At 41.9% G+C, this 24,346-nt stretch overlaps 1 protein-coding gene across 1 annotated transcript; it reads right to left on the bottom strand.

Moving 5' to 3' along the window:
• Positions 1–295: 295 nt before the first annotated feature.
• KLHL12 (kelch like family member 12) lies at positions 296–22,499 on the bottom strand. The gene is made up of 12 exons (XM_017659108.3): positions 22,302–22,499; positions 20,347–20,580; positions 17,007–17,160; positions 15,749–15,966; positions 11,185–11,334; positions 9,584–9,698; positions 5,050–5,156; positions 4,039–4,234; positions 3,420–3,578; positions 3,007–3,105; positions 2,024–2,210; positions 296–1,843 (listed from the first exon to the last, which is right to left on the bottom strand). Exons 2-12 carry the CDS (start codon positions 20,539–20,541, stop codon positions 1,717–1,719), a joined length of 1,707 nt encoding a protein of 568 aa, XP_017514597.1. The 5' UTR covers positions 20,542–20,580; positions 22,302–22,499; the 3' UTR covers positions 296–1,716.
• Between the last annotated feature and the right edge of the window lie 1,847 nt (positions 22,500–24,346).

Genomic DNA, 24,346 nt, shown 5'->3' with positions numbered 1-24,346 from the left:
GGTGGGTACTAAATGAGCTCAAGACCGCCTCTTATTCTCTCTGGTTTTCAAGTAAACTCCATGTGTTAGAGGAGTCAATGAATACAGCAAATTCAGATACACATTTTGCTGATGAGACTCTCCACAGTGGTAAAATGGTTACCTCTTACCTGTGGCTAACACAGACCGTTGCACAGCTAGGTGGCAAACATACAGGTGGAACAAGTTAGAGAGGTGGGACCTACAGTGAAGCTCTATGCCTGCTCCCCACAATGCTGGGAAGAAAGCACTGGATAGCCACAAACTCTTACAGGCATTTAAGACAGCTGAATTTTTATTTTTTCTTAAAAAAATACAAAGGAAATGAACTCTTTAATACAACTCAGGGAAGAGGAAAAAATGGGATTTCAGACCAAAGAGAAAGTGCGTCCTTGTTAAGGTTATCATGTTCCCACCCTCCCAATACGGTAAAGCAAGGATTTCACTCCATTAACACAGAGGAGCCTTGACTAGGAGCTCAGAAATGGTGACAGGTGGTATGGGAACTGACAAAAGAATTTTGGCTGTCCTTGATTATTCTCCTTGGATGAATAAAATCCAATCTAAGGACAGGTAAGGGAACTTCATAGTAGGGCAAGGACTAAATGTACCAAATTCAGCAGTAAAAACGACTCCTTCACAGAAGTGTGCCCTCACAAGAACGGGGCAATAATCAGGTAGCTGAACTTCTAGGCTTCGGCCACCCCCATCCCACCCTCAAATAAATAGTATGGAAGTGTAGTAGTATTTGATTCAACAAAGAGAGATAGTCCCTTATTCATTTAAAGCGAACCTTGCCATGGGCAGATGAGCCCTGGCAGGGAGTAAGACAACTGTAAAATCACAGGTAATCTGTTCCCAGGCATATCGAACTCCCACATTTATTCCACCTCTGCTCCAGCCCAACGTTTATTCACTCTGTTATTCTTCCGGTCTCCAGCACTAAGATGCACAACACAGCAGTTCTGGAGAGCGCAAGGGGAAATACAAGACCCTTCAAATAATACACTGTCTGTCTTGCAGGTCATACTTAGTGGTGTTCTAGGATCACTCATTTCCCATCGAATTTAGTTTACTTCACTACTGTAAACCTAGTCCTGATATACCAACCTTGTCCCCTAAGGGAGGTCTGTCCCCAGGCCCCCCGAGTTTTGACAGGACCCTTCCCTTTGTTGTCTTCTGGAATGGAACTGTGTTGCCCTTTGCTACCTGTAGACTAGGAAAGATATTCGTTCCTGGAAAACAAAAGACTTGGATTTTTATCAAGCTTACTCAAACTGGTATCCTCCCAATCTGCTAGGCTGGATACTGCCCACACCTCACAGGCCATACTCACCTTAATTCTCTGCAATACATGAGGCACAACATATATATCTGTTTATATATTCTTCCAAGCACACAGGAAGTGAGAGATGACAAGAAAGTGCTCACTAGACCACAAGGAGAGGTGACCTGGCCTCTCACACCCCGTCAGTGTGCATTCTTTCTCTTCCCTGGAGTGTCTGTTACCCACCGTCCTCGGGGACAACTGCCAGCGCACAGGGGAGTGCCTGGCAAGTCAGCACAACCACCACCGCCCTGGTGCTTGTGATCACCCTGTGCATGGAGTGAGGAACAGACATTCTGCAAAGGATCCTTGCCTCTTCAGCAAACTACCCGTGGCCCGGTTACTGGCTTGGCATGACGCTCCAGTTGTGGTCACTTCTCCCGGAGAACACACACGCCAGCATCGCAGCGCTGGGTTCCCATGGATGTCACTACTTCCCAGCTGTCGATGATAGGGTCATAGCACTCGATGCTGCTCAGCAGGGAATTCCCGTCGTATCTGAGTCGGGGAGAAGCAAAAGGAAGAAAGAAGACTTCTATTCCTCCTCGTACAAGGCCTACCCCACAGCTGCCCCTGGAGCTGTCTCCCTGACCCAAACCCTGTCTCCACCCGAAAATGAAGATCAGATCACATTGCCCCGGACGCACAATGACGCAGGCGTGGTTTCTAAATCCTCACCCTGCAATTGCATAAAGTCTCCCCCGAAGCACTGTGGCCCCTACATAGCATCGTGGGGTGGTCATACTGGTGACAGTTGTCCAGGAATCGGTGCGAATGTTGTATGCTTCAACCGAGGAAAGGTGGGCTGTACCATCAAATCCCCCCACCACATAAATATGGTCATTCAGAAGGGCTACTCCTGCACCTGGGGAGAAAAAAGGCATACCAAATGACTACTACTAAGTTTAGGATCTGATTTATAGAAACAGAACATGGTCACTGATAACTAGATGAATTCCAGGGTAGCTGAGGGATGTGGGCTGGGGCCGGACAGCCTAGATGATCTAGTCCAGCGCAGGTGAGCGATCTGGAAAACCTTTGCTGGGACTTGAAAACTGATATGGTTCTCATCTTCATTTTTTAATGAACTCAACTTTCATCAATTCAGAGCCCAACCCTCTTTACTAGCAGAAAAGCAGGAAGTGGAAAAAGTCAGGCAGTAAAGGTGCAAAGAAGGAACTGTGACTATGGTTCTAGAGCAATTTTTACCCAGAAGCAGCACATCAGAACAGCACAGCATCAGTATTTTCTCTTCTCTCACACCCCAGCCTACTCTACTCGGAGAAGCTCTCAGAGAGGCAGACAGCTGCCCTTCTTGTGCATCGGCCTTCGCCACTTAACGTGCGGGGCTTACACGAACCCACACGAGGTATCAGAGAATGCAGGGAGGGAACAAAAACATACAAAAAAGAATAAAAAGGCAGGCTTTTGCCCTCAAATTTATAATCTGGTTGAAAGTTTAAGCTGTCTTTATTCTATGTTTAGAGAAAACACAGGCAAAGAGAGAAATGGAATCTGACTCATGTTTCACTTTGAATCTATAGTAAAGGAGGAAATACAACTCTGATTTGATACCCTGTCCTGTGACAGCACGTCCCTGCACGTGTATGATCTGACGGAGATGTCTACTGTCCCTCCCCTCAGATCTCAACAGTTCTTACCAGAGCGCTTGGTGGCCATTGGTGTCACATTAGTCCAGTGTCCTGTATGAGGGTCATATTTCTCAACAGAATTTAAGATATTTAAACCATCATATCCTCCTGAAAGACAAAGTAGAGACCACTGCAGGTGGAGTGGTAATCCTCACGCCCATTCCCAGTCTGTTTTTCTCTGACTGTTTCAACTGTTTGAGTTTCAGTTCTTCTCCCTCAAGAGTTCCAACAGAGAAATCTGAGAGTACCCTGTTTTCTGCCTCCACAAAAAAGATAATCCCGATTAACAGAAAATATACTGGGACAGACCCAGGTTTTAGCTGAAGGAAGTCTATGAACTTAGTTCTGGTAAAAAGGGATCCCCACCCATTAGTCTGCCACCCATTAAGTTCTTTCCCATCCCTGCATGCCAGACTGAATACCTAGACAGTAGATCACTCCGCTAGCCACTACAAGCCCAGCACCTTCCCGGGCTGTCTGCATATCTCCCAGCATGCTCCACTGGTCAATGTTTGGGTCATATCGCTCCATACTGGTATGACGCCGGCTTCCATCAAAGCCTCCAGAGACATAGATCATATCTGCTCAGAATGAAAAATATCACAGACTATTAGAGAATGACAGATTACTAATAACTCTCTTTTCTACAAATTCCCCACAAATCCTTCACGTTTGGGAACAAAAACAGGTTTTTCTTTAATGGGAAAACTCAAGTCTTATAGATAAGGAACACAGTATAGACATCTGAAAAGAATGGGATAGGATGGAATCCTCAAAAACACTAGATGAAGTTTGCAAAAGTACAATAGTGCGAATTCCCCTGCAGCACACTGGGACTTGGTTCACCAGCTCTGTCGTCAGTGTTGATACATCCATGAATACTGAGCAGCTTTGGTAACACTGACATCTCTGAAAGCAAAAAGGATTATTTGACCTTGTCACTATCCTCCACATTTCATGCTTCTGTCAGACAACAGGAGAGGTACGAGCCCTGAGACCGCTGCAACCAAGGGCAAACACTGCCCTGCAGGCCAAGCCTACCTCCTAGGGTGGTGGCTCCGGCAAGGCCTCGCCGGACATTCATGGGGGCCACAGAGTACCAGACGCCATCCTCATCTGCTGCGTAGTCCAGACATTCCACTGAACTGAGGCGGGAGCGGCCATCATAGCCACCAATTACATAGATGCGGTCATGTAGGGACACTGAGGCCACGTAACGCCTCTTACGAGTGATGCTCTAGGGGTTTAGGAGAGAAGAGATACAGAGCATTTAAGTCATTCAGGCCTGAGGCCTGGCCTGCTGTCTCCTCCTGAGTCCATCCACACACCTCTGCTTCTTCACTTGTCACCACGAACCCTTCTTGCATCAGTGGTTCATCCCCAGGTGGCCTCCAGCAGCCTGCCTACTGAATGAACACCCTCTTGCTTGTGATGCTCTTAGAAGAAACAAGCCCTCCACACGTTTGCCTCTTTCCATGGCTCCCAAAAGATTTCATGTCTTTCCATTATCCGGTACCTGGTGCCTTTCTATTCGACAAGGCACTGGGCTAAAACTGATGCCCTTCCATAAAGTGGCAAAGTATTCCGGCACCGCTAATCTAAGGGCCAGGATTCCAAGACCCTTAAAGTTGGATTATAAGATTTCCACGTTTTCTCTAGAATTATTATGAAGTGAAGCAGAGACATGCCAAGGGAAAAATATACAGATTTCTGAGTTCAGTTGAACATTAGTTCAATTTGACAAAATTTAACACTGAGTTCAGAGCAGGGCATGACCAAATGGAACATGCTGGGAGTTAACACAAGCAGCTGAGGAAGGTGTGGAAATCATGGTGCCCAGCTGAGTGTGACACAGGGCCACTGACATTTCCGAAGTCTAATCTGCTAAACTAAACAATAACTGCTGAGTACCTACTGTGTGCATGCCTCTGTTGGAAGGAACATGCTGTTATTAGGCTTTTCTACTTTTAGGGCTGGATTAGTAGTTAGGATCTGGAGACAGGGACTGAGGACATTTTAACTTGTCCCACAACTGATTCCACCATTACTTACTGGTAAAAAGCTCCACTCCTGAGTCTTAGGGTCATATTTCTCTACCACATCGATGGGAGACTGCTGGCTTCCGAAGCCCCCAACCACCAGGAGGACTTCATTTGCTCCTGAGGACAAAGGGGGAAAAAAAACAGGTCACTGTACCATCCCTGGATGGGTGACTACTTACAGGGAAGAAAAGCAGAAACAGTTGTTGGGCAATCTTTTGTTATGTGGCTCAGAGATGCAGTCTGAAATAGGAGATTCATTGTAAGGCTGCTGGTAGGAAATCACTTCTCCTTGAGGTTCTAGCTCTTGAAGACCTGAATCTCTGAAATTTAAATCTCTGGACAACATTAAAACTCGAGAAGGCAAACGTGAACCTACCACTCCCCACTTCGACCTACCTAGATGACTCTGGAGGGCAGAGTAACCGAGGTTCTAAGGGCGAGAGAAGCCCACGGGACCTTCTCAGCCTGTAAAACTCAAAAGTGGGAGTTTTTGTAATGGGGAAAGAGCATTCCTAACCTTGTTTCAAAAAAGGTGAGCTTAAGAACCAAGCAATAGATTTTTTAAATCTCTTTTCCATGAGCTCTTATTTTTCCAATTTAGCCAACTATATGACCATGTTCTCTGCCAATTCATCAAAGCTCTCAGGTCATCATAAGACTAGGTTTTTAAAGGATATTTTTCTCTACTCTTTTTCCAAAGAAGACAGTTGGTAGCCTTTATATCTTTTCCTAAGGTCTTATTCTGACAAAATATTTTCTATCTTGTCTCTTTTCAAAGAGCAACATCTTTTGAGAGTTTCCTATGTATCTGCTCTAATACAGCTCATGGAGAGATAAGTTAGCTAGAACTTTTGGACAATTCAGTTACGAGGAAGGCCTTTCTGAGACCAAAGCAATCTTATAAATAACCTAGACTTGAGAGAGCTAATGTAGTGCCTTTAAACTGGCAGGAAACACACATCCACCCCAATGAAGTAACGGCCCTGACAAAAATCACCAATGGCAGCTACAGTCACTAGGTGAAAGCTAATTCACTACTTTATCATGCTCAACAGGAAGTATGCATCACCTATGAAGTATTCTTGCCAAAAAACTGAACCTGGATCTTGAATCTTACCAAGTTTCTAGTCTAACCACCAGTTTATATGAAATACAGGGGACAGAAGAATGTTAAATGACACTACATGGATGCAATCAGTAAAATCCAGAATATGGGAAATTCTACAGGCCAAACAGCCTGGTTTCCTTGATAAATAAACTGCAAGAGAAAAACAAAGCAGGAGAGAAAACAGGTGAATTTCTTCTATTGCTTTGTGCCTAGAATGTCTTCCACCCCTGGAAGAACTCCTAAGGATTTAAATTTCTTTGGAGTCTGAGTTGGGGACTGGTTTTCTAACAACCTAATGTGAAAAAGAGCCAGGGAAAAGAACCCACCAGAAGGAAGCCTGTTTGTTCTCTGCCAACAGGGTACTTGTTAAGTTAGATTTTTATCTTTATGAGGAAGAAAGAGTGTCTAAAACACCTGACAAGAACAGTGAAAAAGCACATTAGTAAAACTGAGGCATCCTGACATGGCCATGGTCATTCTTTTTGTGTGGAGGGGAGAAAGGACAGCAAGGTGTGTATACGTGCTGTGTTCAACTTACAGGAGCACAGCAGATGGCAGGACTGCTAAAATAACAAGGTCGGAGACCTACATTTCCAAATGCATTGATCTTTAGCTCAGAAAAGGAGATAGTGACATATTAGGAACTGCAATTTCCATTTTATCTTCTTTGAGAGGGTAATAGGTAAGGTTAATAACCAAAACAAAATCCCCACATTAGCTGGCATGCTATTCTTCCTTAGCTGCAAGTTTAATTTCCTTTGGCTGTATGCGTCATTATTCTGGTAGCTGGTTAGGAACCTCTGTAAACAGAGATGGGTAGAGGGCACAATGGTAGGAACCGTTTACTTTTATGGCACTGACAAGGAGATGCTATATTAAGAATATAGTTGGAAACAGCCTCAGAATTTCCTTTCTTGAGCTTCTGAAACAACCTCAAAACTATGAGGGCAAGTAGAATCATTCTAATTTCTCAAGCTCAGGGCAACAAGCAAGTTCTCTAAGCAAACAGGAGTTTTTTGCTGTCTGTTCAGAGAAATGCAGGGAATGTACCTCCAAGGATTCTTACAGGTTTGCTGGTTCACAGAAATTTTTAGGGGCTTTAGTTCCATTTAATAAGCAATTTGTGAATGCTACATGTACTATCTGGTACACCTCTGCAAAAACAAGTATGTCGTATGCACTGGAAAGAACCTTAGTGACTGAATTTAACCTTCTTAATATATAGAAAAGAAATAGTAATTTAGAGGAGATAAAGGACTTGTCTAAGTTCAAACTGCAAGTTACAAGGAGTAGGAAACAAAGCAAGCATAATGGATGATCGTCTAGGCCAGGCTCTTCCCACTACATCGCTGGCTCACCTGGTGTTTAAAGAATATGTATTTTATTATAGTGACCACATGTTCACGGTAATAACACATGTTTATGGTAATAACACAGAGGTATATAAATAAAACATTAGTAGTTAATATTCCCCTGCAACACACCTTGTTAAATGTTTAGTGTTTATCCTTGCATACATATCCTTTATGCTCATATACATATAAGTATATAGGAGTTTTTCTGCATTGAAAAGTTTTTCCCCCCATTTACTATACTCAATTAGTCTGTCTACACAGCTATGTCTATTTGACTAAAAGCGTTCAATAGTTTCATAGTATTCCATGGTGCAGCTGTACTATCATTCAGTCAACCATTCATTCCCCTTCAGACAGAATTCAGGTTGTGTAATGCAGTATTAGCAACTTACAGTAAACATTCTTATGCATATTTCTTTCTTATTTCTGTAGTATAGATTTCAGAGATGGGACACAAAGAGCATGCATATTTTAAACTTTAATAAATAGCATGTGCTAATCCTTGTTTTTAGACCTGCTAGTGGGGTATGTTTTTAAATTCTCATTGGTCAATTAAATTCCCTCTTCTGTGTACTGCCAGTATATCTCTCACGCCAATCTTCTACTAGGTTATTTTCTTTTTCTTGCCAATTTATGTGAACTCATTTTATATTAGGAATATTAACCTTTGTTATACATATTGAACGTATTTTCTCTCAGTCCATGACTTTTGCCATCAATTAAGAAAAAGAAATTGATGCGCTAAAGTATCCCTGAAGGGCTCTAGGTTTTTGTTTTAGTTAAAACAGCTCCTACCCAGAAGGGTAGGGGGAAAGGAGGAAGGGGAGAGTTGTTACCTAATGGTACAAAATTTCAGGTTTGTAAGACAAAGAGTTCTGGAGATTGGTTGTACAACAATGTGATATATTTAATACTACTGCACTGTATACTTAAGAATGGTTAAATGGAAAATTTTATGTTAATGTATTTTACCACAGTTAAAAATATAAAAAAAGCTCCCAACAGTAGTTACACAAATATTTTACTGTAAGTTTTTCCAGTATTTTCCTGGTTTTTCAAGCTCAGTCAACCAAACGATCTTGCGCCGGTATCTTTCATCTCGTATGAGATGCAGATCCCATGTTGTCATCCTGCAGGAACTAACCCAACGGCATCAACCCTTCTCTAAGAGCTCCCTTTAAAAAAACGCAGTATCTCTGGGGTGGGATTATGGATGATTTTTACTTATTTATTTGCCTCTCCGTACTTCTAAAATTTCTACATCAACATACAGTACTTATGCCATTAAAAAATATACATCACTTTACTCGAATCAATCAATGAACAGCTTAGTTATCAACTAACACCTCAGCACGCATGTATCCACAGTCAGGTAAGAGCAAGCAAAGGAAATAATAAAAACAATATACTCCCCTGTATATACAGAGCACTTTATAACCTACAAAATGATTTTACACATAATATAGGCTCTCGGGACAAGAAGTAGGACGGATAGGAAATGGAAGAGAAGTAGCACCTGAGGACTTACTATGTGCCAGCTACAGTGTTAGGCATCTTACATACATTGTCTCATTTAAGCTCCCCAACAACCCAGTGAGACGAGACAATCATATCCTCATCGTAGAAGCACAGGCCGAGGTAAACTGGTACCCTGCCCAAGGTCATACAACCAGTCAGTGGTGGCACTGGGATTTGAATCTAGGTCTGTTTGCTCAAACAATAGCTAAATATGTAACTAATAAATAATAGCTAACATACCTAACGAATAAGTAATAGCTAACATACATGTGACACTGATTATGTGCCAAGAACTGTTTTAAGTTTTACATAAATTACTTCATTTACTCTTCATGACAACCTTGGAGGCAGAAGCTATGATGATCCCCATTTTACACATGGCAACTGAGGCAGAGAGAGGTCAGGTGTCCTGCTAAAGCTACTGCGCCTGGAGGCGGTGACCTGCTATCGGCACCCCCACATTCTGTTTGGCTCCAGAGTCCAGGCTCTGAATTATCGCACATCACTGCCCAGATCGCTGTATTTCAACTGTCCTGAACTCATCTGCCAGGATGCCAGCTTACCTAGACGAGCCCTCGTCCGGGGTCCCTGCATCTGACTTCGCAGTTCAGGCCTCAGATGAAACTTCTTTGCTTCATCGACTAGGTCCCTGCACTGCAAACTGCAGCGGATGAAAGGCTGGGACACAAAGGACGGCGGGGTGAGCGGCAGGGGCAGCCTCTGACACCGTAAGAGCGTAGATAGCACATGTAAAGAATTTACTTCTCGATTAATAGAGACAATTAGTTTCCCAAGCCCTGTGGCTCCAGGCGGGCTGCTCCTAATAACGATGCTGTGGGTTTCCAGAAATGATGAAACTTTTTTTGGTTCTGAATAGATAATATATTACATGGTTCAAAAATCAAATGATATAAAAAGAAGTATTTGAGAAGTATTCCCCGCCCACCTTAGGACTTTCAGGTAACTACTTTTGTTTATACATCTTTCCAGAGACTATGCAAATACATGTATATAGTAACTAACACAAATTTAAAGGGAAAAACCAAAAGGCTTCCTTTATTTTCTGGGATGACAGGAAGAAGTAAATCATGTCTGAAATAAAATCCCCAAGGTTCACTGCACTGTCATAACGCCTGTGTCTATCTCCGATACAGCTCTGTACTGGACATGTCTCATTTGCTGCCCCACATTCACTCTGCTCCTGTTTCCATTCTGCTCTCTGGCTCAGAAGACTGGTCTATAGGGCCTGTGTCCTCTGGCCTCCAAGCCCTCTGGCTTCTGCTTGGGCTCCGCCACTGAGGAGCCCCATCAGGGGCGCGGAGGGAATGCAGAGTGAGGTTGGGCTCCCTCGCTGCAAGGTGAATGGTAAATTTGGGATTTCAGTCCGTGTCTGGCTCCAGCGTTTGGGTTCCTAACCACAATACGAGGAAATAAATAGGGTCTATGGATGGGTCATAGTAAGAAATTAGAAGTAGGAGACAAAGAGTTTGAAACGTGACACTAATGAAAACTTTTCTAGTGTGAACAACTATGTCTGTAGTTTAAGTCCCAAAAAGATCTAGGGCTGGGCCAGAAGCATGAACACACTCATTGACCTGGGCCTTCCCTACGTACTCTAAGTCAGCGTTCCCCTGAAGGACGGTCCAGTATATGTATCACACATACATATATGGTAAAAATCATGAAAGCATACTACAAATAATTTACGTTGGAGAACCACTTTCATCAATAAACTCTTTTATAAATACTTTTATTAAAAAAACATGATATAAACCAATCGATATTAAAATGTATCAAACTACTTTTATGTTGGCTTCACCAGAGGGCAAAAACAAAGAGAAATGATAAGCAGAGCATTACTTTCAGGGCTATTTGGAACAACTGATGTTTAATGGGGAAGAGGACAAAATTTATCATCTGATGTTGCTTATGTAAAACATTTAGGGGCAAGTAAAACAAAAAAACAAAAAATGTAAAGTAACTGTATCTTTGCATCCATGTCAGGAGCCTGACTTGCCAAGCAATTACCTGGAGACTACCTAGCACCACCCTCTCTGGCACCAGGAAACTAGGTCCCTACATTAAAACAACCAATTCTGAGTACACAAGACTAAGCTCTAAGAAATATTCAAGCTTTGCATCCTGTACGTCTTGCGTGACTCACCTCAGCATCTATTACGTCCGTGATGTACCTGGGGGTCAGCAGGGGCATCCGGACATACTGCAGCAGGTCAGGCAGGGACTCTTCTCGCTCTTTTTTGGCATGTTTCACCCAGTTGATGACGGCCTCAAAGACCGGCTCTTCAGAATCCACCTATAAATGTGTGATATAGTATCACATCATGGATCTCTGCTTTCTAATGATCTCACAATCTCAAAAACCAACCATGCTTACTTTCTTCTTCCTGTTCCCACCCCCACCACCAATATTTCCCATCTTTTGGAAATAGCTGGGCTCTTGGGAAAACAATCTTCTCAGACACAACTTACTAAGACCAGGAAAATAATTATAATCAAATAGAGTTAAAAATCTAAGACAGATAGTGTCTGACGAACCATTGGTCACAAGCTGGCTTTTACTTCAGAATCTTTTCGATTCTTAAACCTTTTTCTGGTCATTTCAGAAATTTAAGAGGAGGAATCTGTTGTCCTTTTCAAAATGGGCTCTTAAAATAACTTGTATTTGTAAGTGTTGCCTGATGACCTCAAGACTGTTCCCCAAACTGCCCACCCAAGCCTGTGAGGCGGGAACTCCCTTTACCTCACTGTCTGGAATAGTGCAGCTTTCAGAGCTTTGTCAACTAGTATTTGAACAACTGTGCATGAACCCTGTGCTATCTGAGATGATATATATAATTAACCATTTGGGGAACTTGGCCTGAACTTGCATATGTCAAACTGAGTAAGACTCACCCTAAAAGCCTACGTTATGCCACTGGAAGAGCACTGGGTGTGATAATGCCTAGGGCCTCCCAAAGACAGACACCTAAGCATCGGTCTTGTTCCCTCCCCCAGGCCCTAGAGAGTACCTGCTCTCAGACGTACCTCTCACAGCGTGAGAGTGCCTAGATAACGAGACCATTCGGTGAGCTTTCCCCAAGAACTGAAAACACAGAAAATGTTTCAGAATGTTCATTCATTTGATGGATTTACTGAACACCTACTAAATGCCAGGACTGCGCCAGAGACTGGTTACAAAGTGATGAACAGATCAGACATGAACCTTGCTCATAAGTGGGGAAATAACGGTTAAATCAGAAAAATAAGCTATCCCACTCTGTCTTTATATTCCATATAGGAAAAGTACAGGGGCTATGAGACTGGTTAACCATGAGATTTCCTAACTTAGACTGATGGGTCAAAGGCCTCGCTGCAGATGCATCAGTTTTAAATCTGACGGACGAGTAGCAGTTAGCCAGGGAGACTAAGAGGATACCCTAAGGCGGAAAGAAAAGCAGTTGCAAAAAACCTAGCACTGGGCTGTCTGTATGGCAGCCACTAGTGTGGCTGTTTACACTTACATTACTTAAAATTAAGTTAAAAAATCCAGCTTCTCAATCACACTAGCCAATTTAAAGCTCTCAAGAGCCACACATGGCTAGTGGCTAGCAAACTGGACAAGACAGATATCGACCCTTTCCATCTTTACATCATGTTCTGTTGTGACAGGGAAATGACAGAAGGGTAGTGTAAAGGAAAGAATGAGGGAGGGGAAGAAGGGTAAAAGATCAAGCTGGAGAAGTAAACGAGGGCCAGACCATAGCGAGCACTACAAGACAGGACTTTATAAGAGCAGCTGGGAACCATTAACGAGTTTCAAGCAGGCTAGTGACAGGATCTACTGATGTTTGGTAGATTACCCTGCCTACCACGGGAAGAACAATTTAGAAGGGCTAAGATCTGGGAGACAGAGGGTCTGCTGGTATGTTAGAAAAAAGGTGTCAGCACTGAGCCTGTGGCAGTGGTGATAGATATGGGAGGTCAAACTAACCCTGCCTACTGATGGATTAGATGCAGGGGAGGGAGGTGAAGACTGCCCGTGATTTTTAAGAAAATTTTTGTTAAAGACAAGAATGACAAAGAGTTTTAAACAGCTGCATGCTAGACTCTGACACATTCTAGGTTTAAATTACATCAACTTAAAATGGTGTTTCTCAGTCATGGGCAGAGATCCTTGATCTAACTGAAGACAGAATAAACTAGAGAAACAACTGAACCAGGAGAAAAAAAAACAAATTAATGTTTCACTATGGTGAAAAAATTCTTCATGATATATTTTCAGAGAATTCCTTTATGTATCAGGCACTGCTGCTCTTATTTCATGTTCAGAACAGCCCTATGTATGAGGTACAACTATTAACCACATTTTATAGAAGAGGAAACAAGATTAGTGGTTGGGTAACACATATCACAGCCAAAACTAAACCTGTCTGTTGTTCTAAACAACATAATACACTGCTTCCCACTGTTTTAAGTTCTACTGTTTTATGTAATTGAGAGGAAGTGTTAGCAATGGGGAGTTCAGACATCTCTTCCTACCAGAAGGCTGGTATATAGAAGAAAAAAATATGTGTCATTTTCTCTTTTTCCAGAAAAAAAGCAAAGGCCAGTCTTGACACTTAAGGAAGATACAAGAGTGCTCAAGCTGTTTCACCTGGGCTTCTGCATAAATACGTTATTTTACCATTTGCTCTCCCTGTTTCTATCTGGTTCTAAAATAAATGACTTCTGTGATTGCTTCCTGATTTGGTCAATTAGAAACAAACTAACCAGGTGGCCCACTCATAATTTAGTGGTGAGGAGTCCCGCGTCTACCTCTAACAAGCTGGGGTACAGTGGTTATCCTTGAAGGCTCAGTTTCGTCCTCTGAAAGGCACAGGGTTGTAAGAATGAAATAAGATAAACAAACAAACAAACAAGAATGGTGCCACCAGAATGGAAACTCCAGGGCACAGGGTTTTTGGTCTGTTTTGTTCACAGCTGGATCCCTGGCACCTGGAACCATTCTGGGCACAAAGATGCGAGTGCTGAGAAAACAGCTGATAAACGAACCAGAAGTAACTGCTGAGTAATGGTAGCTCTGTTGTCATTACGCGCAGTGACCTGCAAGGCTGCAGTGCTCATTCTATTCACAGATTTCCTAGTATGGACAAATCAAGAAAAATCAAGATATTTTAGCAAATTACCAGTCTCCAAGTGAAGAATGAGTCATTTTGCTGTACCTGGCATTTCAGTGCACGGACACAATGTCCCACACTGGGAGGCTAAGAACAAAACTTGAGCAAAGACTGGCCCAGCCGCCGCTGGAACGGCAGCTTCCCTGGGCTGGTGTGCAGCAGCGCGTCAAACCTCAAGCTGGGAAACTACCCCCTTTGTTGGAAACAATGTCACCAACATGCCCTCATCGCTCTTCCTCAGAAGAGTCACTCGCTGGGGAAGGGGGTTAAGAAAAAGTTGGCTAAAATTTGACAGAAAATCTATTTGAGACTTGTTTTATTACATGAAAATCCTTTTTTTTAACAAAATAAATCAGGGAAAATCACTTGGTTTATGAAAGCACAGGATTTCTTTAAGTAGCAAATCCCTCCTACAGCACTTAGAATATTAGTCAAATTTTGACTCTTTTCCTTGTATCTCTTGTTTAAACTGAGGTGCCCCTAGCTTCTGGGAATCCACTGATTTAAAATACACTTGTTATTATTACCTGAGGAGAGCAAGAGGAGTAAAACCAAACTCTCTGCTTTCCTACAGAATTGAGTTTCTCCTAACCGGGGAAACAAAACCCAACAGGCCGACTTTTACCCACTGGGCTCTGCTAGGTATTTTCTAGGAGCTACTAACTAGAATAAAGAATTGGATACTGGAGGTTAGATTAATGGCACAGGCTTCAGAGGTATCTACCTGCCCTACGGTGGACTTCTCACTCTGATTCTTAAACTAACTACAGACCTAAGTGCAGTGACAACTCTGCTAACCTCCTGGTACTACGATTTGGAATTAGTATTGGCTAAGACTCTCCCTGTGGGTGAAGTCACTGGATGTGTACCTGGGCCCAGGCCTTTGCCTTCTGCTGCGTGAGGCTCTCCTCAGCACCCAGCTCATGTGGACTCTCCTTCTCCTCCCTCGCACCCCTGGGAGACACTTAAGATCTGGCCCCTGCTCATGATCTGCAAACTTTAGTCTCTTCCTTTGTGATCCACTTTGAACCCAGAAGGTTTATTCTTTCTTCCATTTAATTTCCTCACTTTGAATAGGCTCATAATCATTACACTCTATTATAATAATTTTCATCTTTTTGTCTGTCTCTACCTCTACACAGTGAATTCTCTGAAAAATAAGAGCTGTGTCTTACTCATTTCTGAATCCACAGGACCTGGTATAGGGGTGGCTACACACTAGATGTTCTCAATAAATGTTTGTAAAATGAGTGAGTGGGTAATAGAGAAATGTTCTACAGAAATCTACTTTACTTCCAATTTCTGCTTATTCCAGTCTGTTTAGTGATTTGTAACCACTGGGCTCACATAATTCACTGAGAAAGGAGGCACACTCCCTCCCATAAATATGCAACTTAAGTTGGTATATAATTTCAGGGGCATTTAATGAAACCTCTGGAGCCCATAAGGACACTTGATTAGGAAGCCCTACTAGAGAAACGCTTCTTTGCTTTTCCAAGTTTTGTAATGGCCCAGTTTTAAAGAAATCATAGTATCAAACCAAAGCTGTACCTGAATTTCGTCACACTTGATTAGCTTTTCCACCTCTCCTTGACTTAGAAGAATGAATTCTTCATGCTGTACCACTTCAGGAAAATGCTTCTGGCTAAAAACCTCAGCTGCCTGCATCAGGTCAACACAATTGTGAGTTTCGGCAAAATCCCTGATGCCCAGGCAGTTAGAAGGGTCCAGCTGACTTTCTAAGAACTCACAGCAGGCTTGCTTCACCCCTAGGACAAACACAGTGAGTGCGTCAGGACACTCGGCCAGGTGTGGACCGCTCTGTATTCTTGGGTGGTGACATCTCTACACAGCATCAGATTAGGAATTTTATGCTTAAGGAATTCAAATCCTGTTTCTGCCTTACATGCCATGTGACCTTCAGCAGGGCTTTTACCACTGTCTCTGCTTCAGTTTTAGAACAAGAAGAGCAAGACGAACTGCTTCTAAGCACAGTGCACGATTTAAAAAAAAATGCCTATAAAACTCCTTGGAATGAAGCTCTGAAACCAATTATAATTCATCACAATGTATCCAGTTTCTACTCTACATGAAAACTTAAACACTCCAGTGAAGGAAAAACAGGAGATAGTAATAACAACCTCATATTTCTGTAATTGGAAAGTTCAGTGTAAAAACTTAATTTTATAGCTGGTGCACTGATGCAAAAGCTTCACGCTGTTTCAATCATGTATTAAAAGCTGAAAATGATCATGTTTCCTAAGTATAGGAAAACTGAAAATAACAGAAGCATCATTACAAGTTAAGAAAAACAGACGGAACTGGAAAGGAGACCATCTCTAAACCTGTGAAAACTTTACACTTTCACTTTTGTGTGTCAACTTACATTTTTAATAGATAATTTATATGATTCAAAAAAAAATTACAGGTACAAATGGTTCACCATGACTAGCCTCCCTAGCCCCCCAGCCCACCTACCATCTAGTTCCCACCCACATATGCAATGAGTAGCATCGGTTTCTTGTGTTTTCTTGCAGGGCTATTGTGTTCCTAAATGAGAAAACACATCTATTATCCCTTCCTTCATTTTTTAAGAACAGAGAAGGTGTAAACAATCTCTTCTAAAGATCCAAATACTCACATTTGGGAAGGCTCTTTTATATTGCGACTGAAATCTGATCTTCTGTGCCCCGGGCAGTAAACATACCCACACCCTGTCTCCACGATTTTCCCGATTAAGTTTACACCATCAATTTAAACATTTCCAGATCTACCTTGGCATGAACAATAGCAATGTTAACATCTGTACCTTTCAGCTGAAGCAGACAGGCAGCAGGGAGCAGCTCCTGCACGTTCTCCACTGTCACATGTACTGTTTCTGTGTACACAAAGTCCAGTAGGATTTCCATCGTAGAGGCAGTTAAACCTTGGATATCAACATAAGGTTTCCCCTTCTCTGAAAGCTGAAAATGCAAAGGGCATGAAATAATGGTGGTTATAATTCCACCAGGTAAAGGCAGAATCTCATATTCAAGAGCTTGAACGGATGTTAATGATATCAAGTGAATACACACCTTTAAAAATATCATGGTCTATTTTGTTTGATTTATATAAAGCAAATATGGCATATATTTGTAGCTTTTCAAACAGTGAGGAGTTGTATGTAACCCAGAAGCACACAGCGAGATGACACCTTCCTGGTATATCTATTTTACTAGTGAATAATTTAAAGTTTGTTTCATATTAAAACAAACAGATGAATTACACAGAATAGAATGCAAAAATTCTACGAACATACAACTAGTGTCTCTGAGCTTTTACAATAATACACAAAATTTTAGTGACATTTCATGCTTGTAGAGAACCCTTTGGGTCATAGCGCCAGGCCCTCTAGGACCTGTCCCATCTGTCCTTAGACTACATTTGGTAATGACGAGAAGGAACATGCAGGTCATCTTAAGGGGCCTTCTGCTACAACACTGTCTGAATACAATGTTGTTTGATACTTTTTCAAAATATTGGGTTCACTCAATTTTGGGATTGCTGAATTGTTGGTGGCATATTTAATCTAGAATATATCCTTGGAGTTGTGAGTATTGATGAAGCCAGATAATGACAGAAAACTGTTTAGCTAAGGATGAAAATCTTCAACCTTACAGAACAGCAAATAATCTGAAAACTGATTACCTTATAAAAATATTACTAGGTATTACCCTTAGCTAATTCAAATTCAAATGACTCAGAAATTCAAATTACTTGCAAAACTCCAGTGGACTTTCGTTAGGAACTGCCTATCATTTTCTATTTCTCCGCCAGCCCAGAATAATAATCAACAAGTATTCTTTACCAAAGACAAGAACAAAATCAATCGCTAGCATTAAAAAAGTCACTAGCATGTTATTTGGGGAAAACATTTTAACACTGACACAGTGTAAGTATTTACAAACAGAATATATAAGTACATTTATTCCAGAAGCTTCTTACTCAATACTATATTCCCATCAGCCAAGATGCTTATATTTGGAAATAACTTCATTATGTAGTAACAGAACAATTACAGTATCATTTCACATTTATTTTTGCTTTACAATTTTTCAGATTGCTTCTCATTTACTATTATTTCATCTGATTCTCACAGTAACCTGGTAAGGTAGTTAGGTCTCACATTGCCATTTAAAATGTAAATAATTTAAGGTTCAAAGAAGGTATGTGACTTTGCCAAGACGTCTTAACTATAAGAGATAAAACTCAGATCCTTCTGTCTCACTCCCATGATCTTTCAACTGGACCACGTTTCAGAAGCATTTCAAGGCTGGAAGAGAATAGGGAAACCATCAAGTTCAATCACTATTTTATAGATTAACCCAGTGAAGTCAGATGGTTGCCAGGGTTCACACAGAATTGCCAAGAGAATTGTGCCTACAATCCAAGTCTGTGAACCTCTCCTTTATATCAAGTACTCTTAAAAATAAAGACAAAATCATCTGGAATTTTCAGATGGTCTAAGATAATCACTGATGAGGAAAAAATGAGAATTCTCTTAAGAGAACTCCATACTGATTTCTGAATGTGCAGAAAAGAATGAACACAGACTAATTTCCTTCAAGCTGGCAGAGAACAGGATGCACATGATATAATTAACAGTCGGCAGTCCTGGTCCATTAGCATTTCAAGCTCAGCAGCTGTGGGGTGACACCCTCCTCACTCAGTTAAATGCCAACTGCTTCTGATGTTCCTGGGCAGATACTGTAGAGGACAGTACAGGAGAGGGATCTGTAATGTCACAGTACAATAGATCACTTTAAAACTAGGCTGGATTGGCCGGAATGATATATCAGATTTCCATGTTTTTCCTACCAGCCATGTGACTGCACACTGGCTCATAGCATCATAGACTATTTTGGCTTTAAAATTAGACAGTAAATATGAATATCCTATTTCAAAGGCTGAGGAGACCTAGCAAAAGGTTTGAGCTTTACAGTCAGAAAACTTACAAGTAAATCCCACCCACTTCTACCACTTGTAAGCCATGTGACTCTGGGCAAGTCATTTAATATCGGAGACCCTGTTTCTTCATTTGTATAATGAGATGATAACCTCTACTCTTGGAGTGAATGAGATGTAACAGTCACTTGACACAGAACCTGGCCCATGAAAGGTAGTTATTGTCATTACTAGCATATTCCTTTTCAGATCCAGCAGCAACACCTTTACTAAAGTGACAGGACTAACTAAAAAAAATCCTGGTGGTTAAAAAGATTTTTTAAAAAGTGTTACCATAAGGAAATATTTCAGGCATATGTTTAAGTATAGATAAGTGATATTATAAGCTCTGGCATTCTCACCACTCAAGCTTAAAAAAAAAAGAAATCAAGATAATCTTTTTAAAATTTAAAAATCAGACTGGAGATCTTGAAAAATAAAATGCGGTGTTCTTCTTTTCAGCTTTCAAAGAGTACCTCGTCATACATTAACCAGCCTTCCTCTACATTTTAAGTGTCTTGCAAATTACTAAAAGTCTTTCTTACTATTTTCTGAGCACCACCTTTCTTCTTGTCAAGCCAACCTTTTCCTAATTCCCTTTGTCAACTGCTAAACTCCAGAGTCAGTATCTTTTTCCAACTTGTACTTCATATGTCTATACAGTCATTCATGCAGTAGTCCTCCTCTCCTTTGAAATTACTCTAAAATCTACACTGGTAGGAATGAATACTGATTTTCTTCATATATTGTTAGGAAGAGTCCCACTCCTCTTTCCTTCCCTCCTCCCTATCCCCCTGGTAGCCACTTAAGGTATTAAACTTAGGGAGAAAAACAGGAAAACTAATTTAAGAAACAGTAAGTAAAATCCACTAGCTGACATTTGTGTTTTATCACATGCTAGGCATTGTTCTAAGCACTTTATATGTAATTTTATCAAATAATTGCCATAATAACCATATGCTATTATGTATTACTATTATCCCTGATTTACAGATGAGGAAACTAAGGCACGATCAAGGGGCAGATCTCACCCAGAGTCTACCCATCTAATCACCATACTAGAGAAAATCACTATTACGTGAAACTTCTACTATTTGAATGAAATGAGACAACTTCAAGGTTACACATGTGAGTTTCGTCTGCGGAGGAGACGATTTGCCACTCACCTCACTCGTGAACATGGCACAGAAGTAATCGCTGCAGGCAGCCAGCACAATCCGATGCGCAGGGAAGTCTTTCTGCTCTACTCTCAGAGTCACGTCGCAGAGAGTGTTGCTCTTCCTGAGGGAGTTCATTGAATTGAGGATGGATTTAGCATGAGTATTTGTCATTATGTCTTTGGGGGCCATAATGCCTCCCATCAAGCAATATGGAGAAGGAATGAAAGGAGTCCTTGGCTTCTGCAATTACAAGACAGAAAAAAACAATAATGCATTTATTTGAAGGATGGGAAACTGAAGATACTCAGCTGTACCAATTAAGGAGGCTTCCTCAGACCTAAACACCACAAGTACAAAGCACTCCGATTCCTGGCATTACTACCATAATCTAAAAATTATCCCAGGTAAAAACGATCCCTTCTTCTTCTGAATTACAATACCATCGAGTGCTTCTACCACTTGACACTTATTACAATCAAAACTCTTCTGTAATAGAAACTATACATGTCCTGAATACATTCACAAAGCTGTTGCCTCAAACGATAAAATGAAAAGATAAAATTTCTTAAAAGGTATGATTATCACTATTATTTAATACTGTAAATAGATTAAGTGGGTAAGTATTTAGATGGTGGGGAACCTGTGTCATATATTGTTATATCCTAGCAGGTGTTGACAGATGTGTAGTAACTGAATTCAAGAAATGAAAAATTGTGCATTCAACTTAGAGCAATAAAGCATACAGTCAGTGAAAATGATTTTTTTTCTAAGGAAGTATGCAAAGAATTATTTATGAAAGCTTCCACATAAATCTAGATTTCTTCTTAAAATGAAACTTCAAATGAGGTCCCAATACCTACACTGAATAATGGAAACCATGCTTTCTTATCCACGAACTTTCACTTGATTAAGCTATTGAACCTCTTCTATAGAAGGGTCTTCCTACTCTATTAGTAAATGTCCATCACCCAATAAAAAAATCAGTATTTGTAGTAATTCTACATGGAATCAAAGAGATTTATTTGGATAGAAACTTATCAAAACTCCACTACTAATTTTACTGCCATAGACAGTCACTTGCAAAATTCACTTGTATGCATCAATTACATGAACTCGGTAATAGTCTACATATCAAAAAAAACCCCCAATGTCAGAAGTATATTTTTGGTTGTTGACAGGCTTTAGTCACACTATTTTTTTTTTTTTGCTTCAAGGGTAATTTCTGGGGAACCAAATAGGGTAGTTAAGAGAGAGTTCCTCTTACATGGAACCCCAAACTTCCTAAAATGATCCAAGAAAAACACTATGGTCTTCAAGAGTCCACAAGTCACAATCATAATTTTTGAATAGCAAAAACCACATCTAGATTCTCATCTACTCCTGTTTACAGTAGCGTGTTATTCTGTAACCACTCTGCAAGACACATTTTACAGAACAGGTGATTTATCAAAGCATACGATGCTTTTCAAAAAGATTTTCATTACGTCAATTTTGTTTCAACTCTGGAGATGTAACGAAGGTCTGAACAATGCCCATTTTCTGTGAAGACTTTCCGGGGGCTACCCACGGGGCTCAGCGTATGACTGGGCTTAACAGCTTCCGCGTCAAAACTGACAGCAACACCGGTGTAGTGTGGGCTTCCTCCTTGGGAATTCCTGCCTCCCCAGGCAGTCTCGGCCACATCCACCAGCCTCACCTGCTTCAGGTGACCTATTCTGGGACTCCCGTTAACACCTGAATAGAAGGGTTCCACCAGGGAAGATTCCATGGAAGGGAGTGGGAGGGTGGGGTGGAGGGTGGAGGCTGTGTCCAAATCTGGTAAGGCTGAATTCCAGGTGGGAGCTGAGGAGGAGAGGAAGTCTCCTCCCTGACAGCACGAGGAAGAGAGGCGGCCCCTCCAGGTGGAGGCAGTGGAGGGGCAGGAAGGAAGGGCTGACCGCCGCCATCTGGGTGCCACTCACCTCCGCTCCCGGGGCCACCCGGCTGCAGCGCGCCCGCTCCCCGCCCGTGGGGATGGAGTGGGGCGCGGGGCCAGCAGGCGGCTCGGGAGCAGCCGAAGAGCCGCCGCCGCCGCCGCCCCGGCAGGGAGGAGCTGGAGCCGTCTCCGTGGTCGTCCGGGCTCTGGTTCCCGTGGCCGCGCGTCGTGATGACGTGAAGCTCGAGGCCCGCCCACCTCCACACCGCAGGCCAGTCACGTGGGGAGCGGCATCACGTGACCCGCGCGTCCCGGAGCCAGACTTCAGTCGCCTTCGAAAAAGCCGAGGAGGAACGCCCCAGGCAGGACTGCGCCGGCCAGAGCCGGGCCGGGGGTACAGGCCCCCCCACCTGGGGAACTGGCGGAGACGGAGATTCTCCCCAAGGCTCAGAAACAGGGCAGGCTGAAGAGGACTCCAGAGATTTCTAACCTAAGGCCTGATTAGGGTGTTTCACCTGCCAGGTTTTCAGGACCCTCTCACATGGAGGAAAACCGCGGAGGCCTCAAGTTTCTTCACTGTCCACAGTGGCATTTCCCAGCTGACCATTGCTGTGGTGAAAATCGTCTGAGCCCTGCGATCCCCTGACCTCAGCGTTCGCTGCCTTATAATGGGGCGCATCATCACCCCTGAAGTGATTCTGCGCTGCTGTCGGCACTCCGGGACGATTAAGTAGAAGGAATTTGTGGCCACTAGAAGTTGGACACTGAAGGAAATTGCAAAGGATCTTCTTAGAGGTCCCAGTATTTGGCTTCTGCTGATTTTTCACTAGCCCATGGGTGCTGAGTGTTCTAGTCAGGAATTTTGCTTCTGATTGATTTTGGCACACTTACCTTAGTGGCTCAGAAGGGAAGGAGGGTCCTTGACCCAATTTATATAAATATCCAAAATAATTATTGTGACTGATTGATTATACAGTAGCCTCCCCCCCCCTCCTTATCTGCAGGGAGTATAATTTCCAAACCCCCAGTAGATGCTTGAAACCAAAGATAGTACTGAACCCAACACATACTGTTTTTTCCTATTCACCCGTACCTATGATAAAGTTTAATTTATAAATTAGGCACCGTGAGAGTAACAATAATAACTAATAAAGCAAATTATAACAATACACTAATAAAAGTTATGAGAATGTGGTCTTTTCTTTAAAACTATTATTGTACTGTACTCACCTTCTTGTGGGGATGTAAGATTTTTAAATGTCTAGGTGATGAGATGAAATGAGGTGAATGACATAGGCACTGCAATGCAGCATTAGGCTACTATTGACCTGCTGATACATTCGGCGGATCATCTGCTCCAGGACTGTGACTAACCACTGGTAACTGAATCCATGGAAAGTGAAACCACAGATAACTACTGTACTGTGTCCCTCTGGGAGGCTTTGGTCTTCAGGGATAATAAAACTATAGCCAGGTGGGTAGCAATCTGATTTTATATAGTGTTTCCATCTTTCATATCATACTGTCTGATCTAAAGTTAATCCCTGACTTACACTTTGTTGATGGCACTGCAGGATTTGTACAAGTTCTGTTAGGTGCATTTGGGGAAAGTTCACCAAAATTAAGAATGCCTATATCCTTTGAGCAGTATTTATAAATTTACCCTTCATCTATATTCATGTACATGTAAAATGACGTGTGTGCAAGGTTGTTTACAGGACAGAGTGAAAACCACCCTAATGTCCACTAGTAAAGGACTGGCTCAATAAAGTATGGTATACCCACACAATCCAGTATTAGGAATTCTGAACAGAGTGTATGGTTTGCTATTATTTGTGTAAAAAGTTTGGGAAAATATATTCATATTTGCTCTTAAATGTATAAAATGCATCTATAGAGAACAAAAAGTGGTTAACATTGGTTTCTTTGGAGAGAGGAACTGGTTGGTTGGGACACAGTGGTGGAAAGGAGATTTTTCCCTCTATCTTTTTGTGCCTTGTGGGCTTTTTGTCATGTGAATTAAAAATATGTACTATTTAAATAAAAACAAACACAATCCCTTGTATTCTGGACTCAAAATAGCACTTTAAT

The sequence above is a fragment of the Manis javanica genome, chromosome 11, assembly GCF_040802235.1.
Source record: "Manis javanica isolate MJ-LG chromosome 11, MJ_LKY, whole genome shotgun sequence".
Lineage (NCBI taxonomy): Eukaryota > Metazoa > Chordata > Mammalia > Pholidota > Manidae > Manis > Manis javanica.
This window is presented reverse-complemented; position numbering and strand designations above follow the sequence as displayed.

Coding starts and splice junctions, on each gene's coding strand:
- KLHL12 (XM_017659108.3), bottom strand. CDS start 20,541: ATGGGAGGCATTATGGCCCCCAAAGACATAATGACAAATACTCATGCT. Junction 17,161..20,346: donor GTGCCATGTTCACGAGTGAG/GTGAGTGGCAAA, acceptor TTGCATTTTCAG/CTTTCAGAGAAGGGGAAACC. Junction 5,157..9,583: donor CCGGACGAGGGCTCGTCTAG/GTAAGCTGGCAT, acceptor CTTTGTCCTCAG/GAGCAAATGAAGTCCTCCTG.